The following is a 17,210-nucleotide window of genomic DNA, read 5'->3' on the forward strand; positions in this document are numbered from 1 at the left end:
AGAAAATAGCTTCAACGAAGCCTTCAGGTTTGCTTCTCTATGGGAAAAAGCATCCCTTTGATGCCCAAGATGTAATCAGTTAACTGAACCTTTCAGTAGGTAGCCCCTCTCCAACTTAGAAACTCTCCAGCAAGTAGAAATCAAGAAAGCAGGAAATAAGCACATTTTAGGTCAGCACACTTGCATGAACTCGTCTAGTCGACAAGAAAAAATCGCCCAGAGCCAGAGAACCTGGTGGTCACTGATGCCAGGCCCTCTGGGCGCTTCACCCCCACAGCCACCCTTGCACAGTTGAGGACGTGGAGGCATGCAGCGTGCCTTAGAGCAGCCGATGGTGCAGCCACTGGGGAACTAGAGTTCGCATCCAATTCTGATCCATCTTTCCCCACATTTCAAGGCAGTTTTTAAGATTATGTCCTTTATAACTATTTACAATTGCAACGAAAACTTGTCAACTTTTATTTTTTTAATATATTTTTATTGATTTCTTAGAGGAAGAGAGAGAAACATTGATGTTTGGCTGCCTCCTGCATGCTCCCCCATTGGGGATTGAGCCCACAACCTGGGCATGTACCCTGACTGGGAATTGAACTGTGACCTCCTTGTTTATGGGGGACACTCAACCATTGAGCCACACTGGCTGGGCTGATTAATCCATCTTGATCGTTTGCAGATGAGGGTGCTGAGGACCAAGGAGGGTGAGTTGTCTTCCCAAAGTCATACAGTTGGGGCCAGAACCCAGGTGTCCTTGCTTGCTCGCTCATTCCTTTCACTACTTTACTGGTCTCTACTGTCCCACCAGTTTTGAGGAATGAGGAAGGAAGACAAAAAGGGGTCCCAAAACAGTTACTGAATAAACAGTTGTTTAAGTAGTTGCTCCCTGTTCCAGCCTCAGTGGTCAGGTTGGGAAGCCAAGTCTTTTTTTTATTTTTTAATTCTCATCCAAAGATATGTTTTTATTGATTTTTAAAGAGAGGGAGGGAAGGAGAGATAGAGAAACATTGATCAGTTGCCTCCCATAGAGATCAAATCTGCAACCTAAATATGTGCCCTGACTAGGAATCGAACCCACAACCTTTTTGGTGTGAGGGATGACACTCCAACCAACTACCACCTGGCCAGGGCTGGAGGCCAAATCTTCTGGTGGCTGAGACCCAGAGTAATTGGTTAGAGGACACAACCTAAGGTTTTTTGTTTTTGTGTGTATGTATATGTGTGTGTGTGTGTGTGTGTGTGTGTGTATATATATATATATATATATATATATATATATATATATATATTATTGACTTATTTTCAGACAGGAAGGGAGAGGGATAGAGAGTTGGAAACATTGATCAGCTGCCTCTTGCACACCTCCCACTGGGGATTTGCCTGCAACCAAGGTACGTGCCCTTGACCGGAATCGAACCCGGGACTCCTCAGTCCGCAGACTGACACTATTCACTAAGCTAAACCAGTTTTGGCCACAACCTAAGGTATTTTTTTGTTTGTTTATTTTATTTTATAGGGTTTTTTTAAATTTCTTTATTGATTAAGGTATCACATATTTGTCCTCAACCCCCCATAACCTAAGGTTTTGATGGCTGGGGATTTTTGTTCTAGGTCTCCTTCCCTCCTTCCCTCCTTCCCCATCACCTGGGAGTAAACCTAATCTTTGGGTCTTTGAGAGTCCCATCTGGGCCATCACCATCTCACACAGTATGCCTCTTTCAGGTCACTTGAGTTTCATCTGTCGGCCATCATAATGAACATACCAGAGAAGGGTCCCCTTTAGATCTAATGTCTTGTGCGTTCACACAGCAGCCCTGGGACCAAACTAGCCCCCCCAGAGCCCCTCAGACCAGATAAGCTGGGGCTGAGCCAAGCCCCTGGGGTCAATAGTTCCCTAAAGTGGCCTGATTGGACAGTGCAGCCATCTGGCTGCATGCTCAGTGGTGGGCTCTTGTGCTCAAACCTAAGGGGAGGGGCTGGACCACACTGATGATGAGGGAGACACAGATTTTTAATAAATCCCAAGGTTTGGTTTTATCTTTCTGACCCCTAATTTCCCTGTGGATCAAACACATAGTAAAGTTGGGATGAAGTGAGACGACTGGCTGACCAAACAGAAATAGGCAGATCCAAGCAGACTGGTCCAAGACAACCCTAAACAGCGGGCCTGGCCCTACGGCATGAACTATTGTAGAACATAGAGCTGGGGACAGACCTAGAGGACCAAGGGGACACGGCCTTAATAGAAAGGACACAGGCTGCAATCCAGACACCCCGAGGCTGGGACCCTGCTGACGTGGCAGCCCTCTGCCCTGGCCCCATACGGCCCCCCGCCCCTCTCCCCCGCCTGCCAGCTGCCAACAGGGCTCTGCTCTGTGTCTGCCACACCTGTCACTGCCTGTCCTTGCCCCGCGGGGGCCCCATCAGCCCCTCCTCAGCTGCCCAGCAGAGCAAGCAGTTAGTGGGGAGGGGAGGGAACATGGAGCGGGGGCCGGCGGTGGGGGCAGGGCTGGGGGCCAGGGCCCGAATCCGGGCATTGCTGGGCTGCCTGGTCAAGGTGCTGCTCTGGGTGGCCTCTGCCTTGCTGTATTTTGGAAGTGAACAGGCTGCCCGCCTCCTGGGCAGCCCCTGCTTACGGCGCCTGTACCATGCCTGGCTGGCAGCAGTGGTCATCTTTGGGCCCCTTCTTCAGTTCCACGTCAACCCTCGGACCATCTTCGCCAGCCACGGGAACTTCTTCAACATGTGAGTCTGCTCGAGGCGAGGGGCGCCGGCTCCCTGCCCTCCGGGATCCTAGCTCCCTCCGGGCTTCTGTCCTCCTGCCAGGCCAGACACTAAAAATAGGCTGGGAGGTTGAAGAGAAAGTCAGAGAAGGGGGAGGGGGACAGCTGGGGGGGGGGGGGGAGTCGGGAGCAGGACTGAAGAGGAAATATGGACCCTCAAAGGCTGAATGGCCCTTAAGTGGGTGGGGTGGGAGGTATAGGAAATAGACGCCCAGTGATGAAATGCAGGACTGGGCACAGCGGAGAACACAGAACGGAGCCGGGAGACGGGGCGGAGGGGTCTCAGTAATCTCCCCTCTTGTCTGCCCACAGAAAGTTTGTGAATTCCGCGTGGGGCTGGACATGCACCTTCCTGGGGGGCTTCGTGCTGCTGGTGGTGTTCCTGGCCACACGGCGCGTGGCGGTGACTGCCCGGCACCTGAGCCGGCTGGTGGTGGGGGCCGCCGTGTGGCGGGGGGCTGGCCGGGCCTTCCTGCTCATCGAGGACCTGACCGGCTCCTGCTTCGAGCCCCTGCCCCAGGGCCTGCTGCTCCACGAGCTGCCTGACCGCCGCAGCTGCCTGGCAGCCGGCCACCAGTGGCGGGGCTACACAGTCTCCTCCCACACCTTCCTGCTCACCTTCTGCTGCCTGCTCATGGCTGAGGAAGCCGCAGTGTTTGCCAAGTACCTGGCCCACGGGCTGCCCGCCGGGGCGCCCCTGCGCCTTGTCTTCCTGCTCAACGTGCTGTTGCTGGGCCTCTGGAACTTCTTGCTGCTCTGTACTGTCATCTACTTCCACCAGTACACTCACAAGGTGGTGGGCGCCGCGGTGGGCACCTTCGCCTGGTACCTCACCTACGGCAGCTGGTATCATCAGCCCTGGTCTCCAGGGAGCCCTGGCCATGGGCTCTTCCCTCGCCCCCACTCCAGCCGCAAGCGTAACTGAAAGAAATAAAAGCACGTCAGGCCTGGCTCTGGCCCCTCTCATCATTTGGTTGGCGGCGGGGGGGGGGGGGGGGGGAGACACGACACCTGGAAAGGGTGGGAAGGGCAAAAAGAGAGGCTGGAAAATAAAATAAATAAATATTAGAAATAAATAAAAGAGAGGCTGATGGTCACTAAGGTTCCTCAGCCATTCCTTGCTGTTATCAACTTTGAATGTCCTCCCTTATGCTCGATGGCCGTTTCTCCTGTGTTCTTTTATTCTCCTAGTCCGCACAGACTTTGAGCTGTTTGAGGCTCTGAAGCCAAGGAGTGGCACTGCTAGGGCAGGTAAGGGTGCATCGGCAGCATGGTTGGTTTTTTCCCCTGCCTCTCCCACTGAATCCTACCCCTGCTCTCCGCAGGGCCTGCCTTCCTCATAGGGGTCAATGTGTGCTCATTTATTCAATAGGTGTTTATTGAACCAAGCATAGTTCCATGCCAGGTGAATAAGAAAGACTAGTGTTGTAGTGTATCCCTCATCGTACAAAGGACGTTTCAAAAAGTCGAATTATGGGGTCATTTATTAAAAGCTGGTGGTATACGAGGGGCTAAAGCTCCAAATCTCACAGCCCCGAACAGCTTGCCACATCTGGCTTATATTGGTAGAATATCACAAAGGTATCAATTACATCTTTGGGTCTGGAATGAGGAACCTGTTTCGTGAGCAAGTTCATTATCTAAAGTATCTATGAATCACTGAATCAACAGAAACACATTATCTGGGACCACCGGGGCAATTTAGAATAATTGTGCTGTCCAGATTCTGGGACCACTGAGTCAACAGGAATGCCCTATCTGTAGCTACTGAGGCAATTTAGAACAATTCATGCTCTTCTGATTCCGGGACCACTGAGTCAACCGAAACTCAGTTATCTGTAGCTACTGAGACAATTAGGATAATTGAACTGTCCTGAGTCCCAGAAGAATGTGCTTCGATGACCAGTGAGATCACAATCAATGGGATATTCAAACCATCATCAATGGAGTATTGAAATAGCATACATAAGTTCAGAAAATCAAAATAACTTTCTATTTATTTTTAAAGATGGGATTACTTCAGGCAGAGTCCCCTTTCTTTTCTTTTTTTAAATATATTTTATTGATTTTTTTTACAGAGAGGAAGGGAGAGGGCTAGAGAGTTAGAAACATTGATCAGCTGCCTCCTGCACACCTCCCACTGGGGATGTGCCCACAACCAAGGTACATGCCCTTGACCAGAATCGAACCTGGGACCCTTCAATCCGCAGACCAATGCTCTATCCACTGAGCCAAAGTGGTTTTGGCACTTCCTATCTGTACTGTCAGATAGGAAGTGCCAAAACAAATAAGTACAGAGCCCAAACAGTGGTTTCTACCTGAGATGATTGCTACCATACTTCACTAGGTTTTTGCTGCTTGGGGGCTAATGGGTTGATTACTAGGGAAGGTAGATGATATACTCACAATAACAAGTAATTTGTATTGTGCTTACTCTGTGCCAGGCACCATTCTAAGTGTCTGTAAGTTCTTCATATAAATTAACACATTTAGCCCTGGTGGTGTTTCTGGCTACACGGCATGTGTGTCCATTGTACAGTTGGGAAAACTGAAGCACTTGTTCACAGCTAGTAAACATGAGAATCAGGATTATAAACCCAGGCACTATGGGTCTAATATCTGTCTCTAAACCAGGTATAAGCAAATTATAGCCCTCCTGTGGCCACTTTTTGTATTGCCTGGTTGCTAAGAAAGGTTCTTAACATTTTTAAATGGTTGAAAAAAAATTAAGAGTATTGCATGATATCTGAAAATTAATATGAAATTCAAATTCCAGTGTCCATAAATAAAGTTTTATTGGAACCTAGCCACACTAATTTATTTAAGTATAGCTACTTGCCTGCTACCATGGCAGAGTTGAGTACTGTGTTGCTATAGACATTATATGGCCCCAAAAGCCTAAAATATTTACTATCTGGCCTTCTACAGAAAACGTTTGTTTGCGAAATCCTGGTTTAAACCACAAAAGCCTCAAAAACTAAACTGACTAATATCAGAGATAAGTGCCATGATGGTACTTAAAAGGGATGCTTTGTAAGAGAGAGACTTGGCATCCTCGCTGATTTGACTCAGTGTATAGAGTGTGGCCCTGCAGATTGAAGGATTCGGGGTTCAGTGCCAGACAGGGGCACATACCCGGTTGCAGGTGATGGGTAATTCTCTGTCATCATTGATGTTCCCCTTTCTCCCTTCCTCTCTGAAATCAGTAATATATATATTCACAATAACAAGTAATTTGTATTGTGCTTACTCTGTGCCATATAGAGTTTGGATATATATTGATATATCCAAAAAGTTCTAAGCAAGAAAGAGCCAGATTCTGCTGCTTGTGGAGAGCGGGTTATAGAGGAATGGAGTCCACAACAAGGGTCCGGTTTGGGGTCTGAATGTCACTGCATTGGCAGAGAATGCCGGGGGAACCAGGGACGCATGCTGGCCGGGCTGAGGGGGGAAAGCCAGGCTTGTTCCACAGCTGAGGAAAGATGGCAGAGCACCAGATAAGGCTTATCCCTGTCCCAGGGCCAGCAGATGAAAAAGAGAGCCGGTGGGAAGTCAGGAGGCGGGGGCGGGGGGGAGTCCAAAGGCGGGCACTGGCGGGGAAGAGGGAGTGCACGAATCTTGAAGCCGAGAGGCGAGAATCGGAGCCCAGAGCGCCCAGGCGTGGGAAGGAGGCAGGGGAGGAGGGAAGAGGAAGGAAGAGGAGGGGGGAGGGGGAGGAGGAAGGGGGAGCAGGGGGGGAAGAGAGAGGAGGAGGGAGGAGGAGGGAGGAAGAGAGAGGAGAAGGCGGGGCGCCCAGAGCAGGGAGGCGGGGCGGGGGCGGGCGGAGGAGCTCAGTGCAAACGCTCCCCATGGGCTCTAGGGGGCGCCCGGCCCGAGCCGCCAGGCTCCGCACGCCTCCCCCCACCCCGCCCCGTCCGCACCCGGCCCCTCTGGGCCAGTCCCCGCCTCCTCCAGCGCCTCCGCTCCCGCTACCCGGGAGGGCGGCCGGCTGCGCGCGCTGCTTTCGCTTTCCCTTCCCCAGCCCCGTCCTCCTCCTCGTGCGGCGCCGGGACCCGGGACCCCCGCCGCCCAGCCATGGCCACGCTCAGGGTGCAGCCTGAAGCCCAAGCCAAGGTGAGCGCTGTGGGTCCGAGGAAGGACCATCCGGGAGGCGTGGCGCCGAAAAGCTGGGGGCGTAGGTGACCCGGCCCCCACGCCCCCGACCCAGGGGGTCCGTCTTCGAGCCCCAGTGAGCTTCCAGGTCCGGAGCACCTGAGCCCCGAGGAGCCCCGCGGGCTCGGCGCCGGGAGGGGAGGCGGCCGGGGTGCAGCGGTGCAGCGGGGTGAGGTGAAGCGGAGAGCTGGCGTGGAGGGGAAGTCCGCTGGCCCGGCGCCGGGCCCACACACAGGCGTGGTGCGGGGCCCGTCCGGCCACCACCGTGCCTTTTCCACGGGGAGGGCCCGGGGCCCACCACGCGGGGCACTCCGCCCCTGCCCCGGCGCGGAAGGCTCTCGCCCCTCTCCTTACACAGCCCAAGGCACCGAGGGACCTGTTCTCACTAGAACCCCTCGCCCCTTCGCAGCCCGAAGGTTCTCATCCCCAAAACCCAGTCCCAAGGGCATCCACTCCACCCTCCCCGAGCCCAGACCCGACACAGCCCTAAGGGAACAGTACCCAGGTGAACTGGCCATAAAGCCAGGTGTCTGAAAGGCTGCCTGTGTCCCACAGGTAGATGTGTTCCGTGAAGACCTGTGTACCAAGGTAAGACCTGCCCCATCAGCACCCCACCCCTACCCAGTTCCCACTGCTTAGCCCTTCCTTGCTGAGCAGGGTCAGCCCTGCTTTGCTGCCTAGGAAGGACTTTTGATTATAACACCCCACCCCCCATCTCCCGCAACTTCTCCCAACTCCACGGCATTCACAGACAGAGAACCTGCTCGGGAGCTACTTCCCCAAGAAGATTTCTGAGTTGGATGCGTTTTTAAAGGTACTGAGGCTGAGCAGGGAGCCAAAGGGTAGGGGCTAAGGGGCCAGGAGGATGCCCTTGCCTCCAGCCTTCCTCCTACCCTGTGCCAGGAGCCAGCTCTCAATGAAGCCAACCTGAGCGACCTGAAGGCCCCATTGGACATTCCTGTGCCTGACCCAGAGAAGGAGAAGGAGAAGGAGGAGCGGAAGAAACAGCAGCAGGAGGCAAGCCAGGAAGAGCTGGGAGGAGGGACCCAAGAATGGGGAAAATTAGCCTTACACCTGACTCCCAAGAGCCATTCTTTCCCTGCAGAAGGAAGACAAGGATGAAAAGAAGAAAGAGGATGAAGACAAAGGTACCACTCTGGTGGGAAGGATCTTCAGTCTTCTCGCCCAGGAGCACCTCCTAAAGGATCCCTCTGCCCCACCCCTCACTCAGTCCCAGCGTGCGGCTGACCTACTGCCCACTCTCTAGGTCCGCCCTGTGGCCCCGTGAACTGCAACGAGAAGATCGTGACCCTCCTGCAGCGCCTAAAGCCTGAGATCAAGGATGTCATTGAGCAGCTCAACCTGGTGAGCCCTCCTACTTCACTGCCCCCTCTGGGTTTTAGTCAAACCCTTTTCTTCCTTGGCCCCTGCCATTGAGGGCCTGGCACCTGCCAGGTCTCAGCAGGAGAGGGCATAGCCACAAAGTCAGAAGTTTAAGTCCTGGGGCTCAAAGTGGGCAGGGAGCAAGGGAGGACGGGAACTCGGGAATTGGGTTGAAGGGTCGATGTGGCTTTGATGCTGTTCCCTCCTCCCAGGTCACCACCTGGTTGCAGCTGCAGATACCTCGGATTGAGGACGGAAACAATTTTGGAGTGGCTGTCCAGGTTAGAGCACTGCCTCATTCCTCTGCCCTCCTTACCTGTCTGGTCCATGCTGTCTTCCACTTTCCCCCTCGAATTCTTCTCCCAGGAGAAGGTGTTTGAGCTGATGACCGCCCTTCACACCAAGCTGGAAGGATTCCACACTCAGATCGCCAAGTGAGTGTCTGCCCAATCGCACCCATTACACATTCTGCCTTTGACCTGGATAGAGGCCTCGTCTCTCTCCTTCTCCCACTCCACACCCTTCTGTTTCCCACAGGTATTTCTCGGAACGGGGTGATGCCGTGGCCAAAGCAGCCAAGCAGCCCCACGTGGTAGGTGAGACCCAGGGTGGGGTGTATTGAAAGGGAAGGACACGTTTGAAGCCAGCCCTGACCCAGGTCTCCCACAGGGCGATTACAGGCAGCTGGTGCATGAGCTGGACGAAGCAGAGTACCGGGACATCCGGCTGATGGTCATGGAGATCCGAAACGCTTATGTGAGGAGGAGAGGGTGGGGCAGGGGCGGGAGAGGCAGCTTTCCAAGGCCACCCTTCCCCTGACTCTGCAGCTGGGGGTGAAGGGTGGCAAAGCTCCGTGTCTCTGCCAGGTTAGAAAGGAGGCACAGAGCCACTGGGAACTTAGGGCTGATTCCCACTCCATCTTGGTCCTCTAGGCTGTGTTGTATGATATCATCCTGAAGAACTTTGAGAAGCTCAAGAAGCCCAGGGGAGAAACAAAGGGAATGATCTATTGAGAGCTTCCTCGTACACTGTCGTGGGCCCAGCAGAGACCTTCCTGTCTCTGACAGGGAACTTCAGACTTTGTGCCACCTTCTGCCATTTGAGGGTTCTCCCTCACTTGCCTCTTAGGCACAATAAATGGAGTCATAATGCTATCCACTAGCTCAAGTCTCTTTATTGGATCCTGGCACACACACACACACACACCCCCTCTGGCCCTGGCTCAGGCATTTCCATTGGTGGGACCAACCCACTGAGTGATTTTGGTGTTGAGCTGCTGGTTGGTCCAGTCCTGCCGGATATCGTCAAGGTGGCAGTCAAAGTCCACAAGGTGCTGCTGGGCCCGGCTCTCCAGGAGTGCTCCCACCATCTGTCGTGACTCTTCCCAGTCCCTCCACATCACTCTGAAACAATAACCCTCATGGAGGTCAAACTCAGCAGGCAGTGGGGCCAGACATAACAGATTTAAGTCTAGAGCAGTGGTCACCAACCTTTTGGACCTCACTGACGACCAGTTGGCGACCACTGGTCTAGAGAATGACCCTTGGGACAGGACCAAGGACAGAGGCCCCAGCCCTGGATTTCCAAGGAGAGGTAGAGGGAGTGGGGCACTCACAAGTTCTTGTCCTTGGGGACCCAGCAGAGACCTTGGTTCTCCAGAACGATGACTGGGGGCACATGAGGCTGAGGCACCAGTTTCTGGTTATCCAACTGTGAAGATAAGGGCAGGTGAGAGCTTCAAGGATCCGCCTTCCTACTTTCCAACCCCCTTCTCCAAAGCCAAGCCTCACCATAATAAGTACTGCAGCAGGGAAGAATTCTGCAATCCGCCCAGCGATTTTCAAGGCTAGGGGCCCAGGGCTGTGTAGAGGGAAGATCAGAGGAGTGAGGAGCCGACTGGAGAGACCCCGTCCATCTGAGCTGTGCTTCCCAGATTCCACAGACATGGATGCAGGAATTGGCTTTCCCTGAAGTTAACCTGGGGGTTCAGGTCTGCTTGATGCTTCCTGCAGGGCTGCTGGAAGCTTGTGTGCTGGGGGAAACAGGTGCTCGGACACTGCTGGTGAGAGTGGAAATCAAAGGTGGTCTTGGGGGGGTAAGTTGGCATAACCATCCAAATTTAAACTGTATGCTACATACATGCTGACCCAGACATTCCACTTATAAAGAAATTACTGTAATAATAGTCGGGCAGTGTAATAAAAAATTGTGACAACCTCAATATTCAGTACAGGCATTAAATAAATTACAGTACATCCTTATTCACATTACACAGCCTTAGCTTAGGTAGATCCTGGTGTAGAGATGGAAAGATGTCAGATATTCACTAAATGAGAGGAAAGTACATTAAAAAAAAAAAACTATGTATACTTTGATCCAGATATATAATACAAAAATTGAGATAATTTTTTCCTACTTATAGAAAAGAAATGTTGTGGTTTTTATTTAAGTTGCTAGCTGGGCTTCCGGTGTGCTTTTAGCAGTTGGGGGAAGGGTGCCTCGGTGAAAACAAGCGTCAGCCTTTTCTTATACACAGTCATCCTGCTCACACCACCAAAGCTCCCCAGAGTGTCTTTGCATTTCTATTTCCTCACTCAGTACCCAACCTCATTCATGCCTGGTGTACAGGCCCTACTCCTAAGCTTTGATTAAGGAAAGATGGAAGGAACGACCAAGAGGAATGCTCTTGGCACCACCCCCACCCGCACCCCATAACCCTTGGCCTTCCGCCTCTGGCTCCCAGACTCACCTTTGGTCATGGAGAGCCGCATTGGCATGGTAGTACCCAGCCAGAACCAGGCCGGCCTGCGCGCCCCACACGTCTACCTGCCGTGGGAAAGGGCCGTCAGTGCCGCCCTGGAGGCGGGGATAGGCTTGGGCGAGGGGTTTTAGGGGGGTTCACAGGGGTCGGTGGGCGGCCAGCAGCCGCACCTGGTGGAGGGCGACCTCCAGCATGACGGACAGCGCCAGGTGGCTGTGGAAGAGCGGCACGCAGTCCGTGAGGCACAGGCATTCTCCCGACCGCGGCGCCGGCGCCAGCAGCAGCCCGTTGACCGCGGCGTGCGGGTAGCGGGCGGCGTGCAGGCACATCTTCCCGTAGGCCCGCGCCGAGATCTCCACCTCCCCCATGGCTAACCGGGCCTGGCTCGCGTCTGCCAGGCTTCCTCCAGCGCCCCACACCCTCCTGGCCCTTCCTGTGCCCCCCCCCCCCCCCTTAGGTCCGGTGGTAACCCGGGTTTGGCTGGAAGGGGCCTCGGCTCCGGAGCCGGGAACGTAGGCGGCCGGATGGCATGGTGCAGTACCCAGCCCGCGTCCGCCAGACCCCAGGGGGCGGCCACACACCCGGGCCGCCTGCTCCGAGCCGGACCAGCTCCTAGACTGACTGCCTACATTGTGCTCTTTGATAGGCTCAGAGGCCTCGTTTTGTCCAATCACCGGCCTTATCCAAAGCTTGTCCCACCTTTGTCTCCAGCCGAGTGGAAAGAACCCACCGCAGCAAAAGGAACAGTTGCACGCTGGCTGGCTAGACTTCCCAACTAGGATTTGTGATTGCAGGACTGCTTCTTCCGTTACCTGTGCCCCAGCCCCCAAGGAGCCCGCAGTCAGCCCGCGTCAGGTGTCCCGGAGCAGATCTTTGACCTTGGACATGTAGCCAATTAACTTGCTCCTACTTTTGAATGAGTAGGTTTGTACTCTAGACGGCTGGCTCTTGCATTTATTAATGAGCCAACTATAGGTTATCTGGCCTTTGGTTTCCTTGATGTAATATCTGCAGAAGTGAAGACAGCAATTGGCTGAAGGAGGGTTAAATATATACACACACACACACACACACACACACACACACACATATATATATATATATGTATATATATATACATACATACACACACACACACACACACACACACAGACCAATAATGTCCTGTGCTGTAATTTGCTTTAGCATAATGCCTTGGGGAGGTTTTCCCCCCCCACACTCCCAGCCTTTGAGAAATTCAACCATTAACCTGTAATGCTTCCAGTGAAACATCATTCTTTCTCCAGGCTTGCTCTGAACTGATGAAGTGATGGAAGGCTTTTCCTTTCTTCATTCCCTGACCTCGGCCAAAGGGCTTTCCTCTTGTCGGTCCAAACCTTGATTCTTCCTGTAAGGGCTCTGCCCAAATGCCACCTCTTCCAAGAAGCACTCATGAAACTCCCAGATGGAAATAATCTTGTGAAAATCCCAAATACAAGTTATCTTCATGGCCTTGGTGGCATGTAACAGTTTCCACCCTGTTTTTTGTTGTTGTTGTTGTTGTTGTTGTTGTTTTCATATATTTTATTGATTTTTTTACAGAGAGGAAGGGAGAGGGATAGAGAGCTAGAAACATCGATGAGAGAGAAACAGCGACCAGCTGCCTCCTGTACAACCCCTACTGGGGATGTGCCCACAACCAACGTACATGCCCTTGACCAGAATCAAACCTGGGACCTTTCAGTCCGCAGACCGAAGCTCTATCCACTGAGCCAAACCGGTTTCGGTTCTACCCTATTACTTAGGATGACTTCTTAAGAACAGAATTGGCATATAATTCATCTTTGTCTTCCTGGAACCCCCTCCCCTACCTTTCCCACCACCACATTCACATTCGGTGTCTGGACAAAGGTGGCACTCAGTAAATGCTTTCTGAATGAACGACACACACCAGAGGTAATCCACACAAAGTATTGGTAATTTATTTCCTTTTAGCTCTGGAGTCAGTACATAGATGGCTTCTCTTCACCCTTTGGGTTGACAATTTTCTCCAGGTTGCTGCTAATGATATGATAAAGCTCAGCCTGAAAGAAGGCCAAGAAGTACAGCAGTCAGATTCTTGGCTCTCCCTCTGTACCCACTCATCCAAATCCCTTGGGGGCTTACTCCATACTCACATAGAAGGCCCGTAGGTCCAGCACCATGGCCCTGAGCTCCCTATAGGCTGCCTCATCTCGCTCGTGCACCAAGGCCCGGTAATCCATCTGGGATGTGGAAGGCAAAGCTGAGTCAGGAGGCTGAGACAAAGTCTGGTTTCCTCATACAGGGAATAGGTAACTTGAGGATGAGCCCTTAGCACAAGAAACGGGATTCCCACAGTGCCAAACAAAGAAAGGGTCAATATTTTCGAAACCCAAATCAGTTTCCTAGGCAATGCTTTTCCCTTAATATTCCCCATATTGGGAAGGTCATAAACAAGACAAAGAGGACTTCTATCCCTCTTTCCTCACCCTCCCAGCCGCCAGCCTCAGCTGAAAGGCTAGTAGACAATCTACTCACTACATGGGTCTCCTTAGAGGCCTTGGCCACAGCATCTCCACGTTCTGAGAAGTACCTGCCAGAAGCAAGGGGAGTAACCACAGAATGGGCATTCAGAGAGATACATTCCCTCAGGCCCCCCTAAAGCCCCCCACCGGCCTAATGGGACTGCCTACCTTTGGGAGTCCCCAAAGCCACTCCCCTACTCCCCATCCCCCATGGTGGCCTTCTTGGTGCCCTCACTTGGAAATGGTTGTCTGGAAGGCTTCTACTTTGGTCTTGACTGCATTCACCCTCTCCAGAACCTTCTCCTGTGGTGACAAAAGAGATGGGAGGCAAAGAAAACACTTCATCTCCTCCCAGTTATGTCTAGCTCCTATTCCTTACTCTCCAAGTCTCTTCCAGATTTTAATGTCTTCATACATCCTTTTCTTACCTGGATTGCTACCCCAAAGTCATTTCCATCCTCAATCTTGGGGATCAGGTGCTGGATCCACGCGATCACCTACATGAAGAGGTATCATGTCGGAATCATTCAACAAATTTACTGGGTTCTTCCTATTTCTGCTATTTCATAACAATGGCTGCATTTAATTGAGCATTTATTATGTGCTAAGTACTGTGTTATGTATTATACATCTCATTTAATCTTTCAAGTTATATATTCTTTTAAAAAAAACAAAACTGATTTATTTATTATTATTTTTTCAATCCTCACCCAAGGATATTTTTCCATTGGTATTTAGAGAGAGTGGAAGAGAGAGGGAAAGACAGAGAGAAATATCGATGTGAGAGAAACACATCGATTGGTTGCCTCCTAAACACACACAGTGACCAGGGCTCAGGCCAGGGAGAAGCCTGCAACCAAGGTATGGGCCCTTGACCGGAATCAAACCCAGGACTTTTTGGTCCACAGTCCAATGCTCTATTCAAACCATCGAGGGCTCCAGTTATATATTCTTATTATTATACCCACTTAACAGATGAAAAAAAAAGGAACCATAGAACATTTAAGTGACTTAAGATAACCAGTTAGGTAAGTGATAGAGTCATGATTTGAATCCAGGCAGTTTTCCTCTTGAGCCCAAACTCTTAAATCAACTCACTATATTATAGCATCTGTACTATCCAGCTGGTACAACAGTGAGTTCTGAGGTTACGGAGGTGAATATAGCACGGTCTTTGATTTCAGTGATACCACAGTGATATGAGAGGTCTAGCAGAATAAAAGGTATCTAAACCCATGTCACAGAAGGAGGTTTCCTATTTCAGGAATAGGTTCCTGAAGGAAGGAGTTGCATTTCTGAAGGACACCAGGGCCTGGCCTGGCTTGTCTTCTCTATTTCCCTCAGTTCCCAGGCTTACCAGAATACATTTTTCTTTGAGAGTCCAGACTTCTGGCTTAACCAGGGCAAGCAGGGCCAGGAGCTTTTCATTCCCAGGGAGAAAGCCGCACTTAGGGACTGTGAAAAAGGAGGGATTCAGGCCCCTTTTTATCCAGCAGTACTGTGCCATTTCCCTTTCCCTAGCTACCCATTCTTCTCTTACCTTCTTTCTTCTCCTGCTTATCTGTTTCCATCTAAAGTAGAAAGGGGTGAAAGTAGCTTCAGAAAAGTCATGGGGATGAGAGAGCCATCTTCTGCACATAGTCTAAACCCTAGCCCCCAGTGCCTCACCTCGTCATCTTTGGGCGGAGGGTCTGGAATAGGGATGTCCAGTGAGACTCGGAGAGAGGTCAGGTCGGCCACATTGAGGGAGTCCTCCTGCACAAAGCTTCCTGTCAGGGGCCGCCCGACCTTCCCTCCACCCATCCCTCCTGCTCTCTCCCTCCCAACCTAGGCTCAAGCCTCACACCATCCTCAAATTCCCAGTCCACCACTCACACCTGTTCTCTACCTGCTGAGCCCAGTTTTTAGTTAGAGAGGGTGGGTGGAGAGGACAGAGGTCATACCACTCACTTGCAAGAGCTGATTCAGGTGTATGATCTTCTGTGGCAAGAATGTGTGGAGGAATTCCTCAGCCTGTGGATTATATTAAAGGGTGGGGAATCACAGAAAACACTCAGTGAGATATCTGAGAAGCGGGACTCAATCCAAGACCTACAAATGAGGAAACTGAAGTCCTGAAAAGTGAAGGGACTTGCCCAACCGGGAAGTGGCAGATTCAAGGTTAGGGCTGTGGTATTGGGCTTCGGGGCCACAGCATCTCCCTCCACACTATAAGAGGGGAGAAGAAGTGGCAGAAATGGGGACAATATTAAAAGATATCAAATTAGAGGTAGAGATCCATTAGGAGCTTATCTTGGGTGAAGGCTTGATAAGGGAAGTAGGGCCAAAGTCTAGGGTGGGTTCGGGGGTCACTCTGAGAGGTTGTGATCCTTAAGCATCGACCTAAGATTCTGGGTCAAATAGTTTGAATCCAGAAGACTTACCTCCTGGAAAAGATTTTGCCTGAAGACATCCACCTGCATAGAGAGCAGTACCCGAATGTTGGTTAAAGGTCTCAATTATCAACAATCTCATCCCCAATTAAATGCCCTCCAACTTGGCTCTGGCCTTTCCCACCACAAGCCAGATTTCCTTGCAAGTCCTTGCTCAGTGCAGAGACAGGCCAGAGGGCATAAATCTGGGAATCCCCGGGCAGAAGTGAAAGCACTAGTGAGGGAGGGAGGCTGGGGTAGCTCTCCGGCACGGCCTTGGTCCCCTGGAACGCCCAGCTTCGCCTCTATCCAGGAGGGCTCCCCGGCCCCCCTCCTAGCTCCCCGGTCCCCCTTACCTGTTTGCGGGCTTCCCCGCTCAGGCGCACCCCACAAGGCTTGGCCATGCTGCTCCGGTGGCTAGATCTCGGGTCTCTCCGGCTCACCTCCTGGGCTTTCGCTTTCACTACCCACATCCAGGCCCGCCCCCCTTAACCCCACCCCCTTCCTTTTCTCTCCCCCCTCCCCCTGGCAGGCCGCCAACCGCGCGGAGCCCCTTAGCCATGCTCCACCAGTTGAAACTAGGAGAGGCGGTGCCCACTCAGTTACGAGGCCCGGGGAGGTCCGAGGGCGGAGCCAGGGCGAGTGGCACCGCGAACACTGAGCCGGGGCGGTCCCTCCCGGGAAGGGGCGGGGCTGGCAGGAAGCCGGGGTTGGAGCGGGAGGTGGGGAGCGGGGGTTCAGCGATGGGGCTGTCCCTGGAAGGAAGGCGCCGCTGTGAGGAGGGACCGGCCCGGCCCCAGAGCTGTGGAAGGAGTGGCGGGGAGGGCCTGGAGCTGGGGCGCGCCGGCTAGCTGACAGTGAAAGGGAGCGGGCGTGGGGCTCCCCGCCTCCAGCCCCGACTGGAGGAGACGCGCTTGAGCCCGGCACCGGCACAGAGTGGGCTTCCCCGGTGGAGACCGGAGCCGGGCCTGCTGGTCTGCACAGGGAGGAAGGCTCTGAAGGGAAGCAGGTCCCCCTCGCGCCTGGGGCCCTCCGTGAAGGGGCGGGCCGGCCCGGAGGGAGGCGGGGACTAGTTAACTGGCACTGGGTTAAAAGTGGAGACGCCCTAGGGGCGGAGCCAGGGACCATTTACCCTCCTCATTGGTTGAGAGTAAGTCCCCGCCCCTTTTGGTCACGCCCCCTCATTTCATGACCCCCCCCG

The 17,210-nt window shown here is 52.7% G+C and overlaps 4 protein-coding genes across 7 annotated transcripts; 2 read left to right on the plus strand and 2 right to left on the minus strand.

Annotated features, from left to right (window-relative positions):
• The first annotated feature begins 97 nt into the window (after positions 1 to 97).
• FITM1 (fat storage inducing transmembrane protein 1) lies at positions 98 to 3,901 on the plus strand. The gene is made up of 2 exons (XM_084902198.1): positions 98 to 2,739; positions 3,090 to 3,901. Exons 1-2 carry the CDS (start codon positions 2,474 to 2,476, stop codon positions 3,700 to 3,702), a joined length of 879 nt encoding a protein of 292 aa, XP_084758324.1. The 5' UTR covers positions 98 to 2,473; the 3' UTR covers positions 3,703 to 3,901.
• A 2,688-nt stretch (positions 3,902 to 6,589) lies between these two features.
• On the plus strand, positions 6,590 to 9,466 carry PSME1 (proteasome activator subunit 1). The gene is made up of 11 exons (XM_084860697.1): positions 6,590 to 6,890; positions 7,485 to 7,517; positions 7,681 to 7,743; positions 7,833 to 7,946; positions 8,035 to 8,077; positions 8,197 to 8,294; positions 8,525 to 8,593; positions 8,679 to 8,746; positions 8,850 to 8,904; positions 8,982 to 9,068; positions 9,245 to 9,466. Exons 1-11 carry the CDS (start codon positions 6,852 to 6,854, stop codon positions 9,323 to 9,325), a joined length of 750 nt encoding a protein of 249 aa, XP_084716823.1. The 5' UTR covers positions 6,590 to 6,851; the 3' UTR covers positions 9,326 to 9,466.
• A 2-nt stretch (positions 9,467 to 9,468) lies between these two features.
• EMC9 (ER membrane protein complex subunit 9) lies at positions 9,469 to 11,904 on the minus strand. 3 transcript variants are annotated; one of them, XM_084906978.1, is made up of 5 exons: positions 11,244 to 11,904; positions 11,062 to 11,138; positions 10,103 to 10,172; positions 9,928 to 10,022; positions 9,469 to 9,715 (listed from the first exon to the last, which is right to left on the minus strand). In XM_084906978.1, exons 1-5 carry the CDS (start codon positions 11,439 to 11,441, stop codon positions 9,535 to 9,537), a joined length of 621 nt encoding a protein of 206 aa, XP_084763104.1. In that variant the 5' UTR covers positions 11,442 to 11,904; the 3' UTR covers positions 9,469 to 9,534. The 3 variants fall into 3 exon arrangements, with proteins under 3 accessions (XP_084763104.1, XP_084763106.1, XP_084763105.1); XM_084906980.1 differs by having other exon boundaries at positions 10,103 to 10,232; positions 11,244 to 11,674; XM_084906979.1 differs by lacking the exon at positions 11,244 to 11,904 and having other exon boundaries at positions 10,103 to 10,368; positions 11,062 to 11,136.
• A 1,105-nt stretch (positions 11,905 to 13,009) lies between these two features.
• On the minus strand, positions 13,010 to 16,496 carry PSME2 (proteasome activator subunit 2). 2 transcript variants are annotated; one of them, XM_084906923.1, is made up of 11 exons: positions 16,366 to 16,496; positions 16,022 to 16,054; positions 15,549 to 15,611; positions 15,267 to 15,353; positions 15,139 to 15,169; positions 14,956 to 15,053; positions 14,027 to 14,095; positions 13,834 to 13,901; positions 13,612 to 13,666; positions 13,230 to 13,316; positions 13,010 to 13,136 (listed from the first exon to the last, which is right to left on the minus strand). In XM_084906923.1, the coding sequence occupies exons 1-11, from the start codon at positions 16,480 to 16,482 to the stop codon at positions 13,056 to 13,058; spliced, it is 789 nt and encodes a 262-aa protein (XP_084763049.1). In that variant the 5' UTR covers positions 16,483 to 16,496; the 3' UTR covers positions 13,010 to 13,055. The 2 variants fall into 2 exon arrangements, with proteins under 2 accessions (XP_084763049.1, XP_084763050.1); XM_084906924.1 differs by lacking the exon at positions 15,139 to 15,169 and having other exon boundaries at positions 15,236 to 15,353.
• Positions 16,497 to 17,210: the final 714 nt, after the last annotated feature.

Source organism: Pipistrellus hanaki, assembly GCF_964339955.1.
Source record: "Pipistrellus hanaki genome assembly, chromosome: 1".
In the NCBI taxonomy this organism is placed as follows: domain Eukaryota; kingdom Metazoa; phylum Chordata; class Mammalia; order Chiroptera; family Vespertilionidae; genus Pipistrellus; species Pipistrellus hanaki.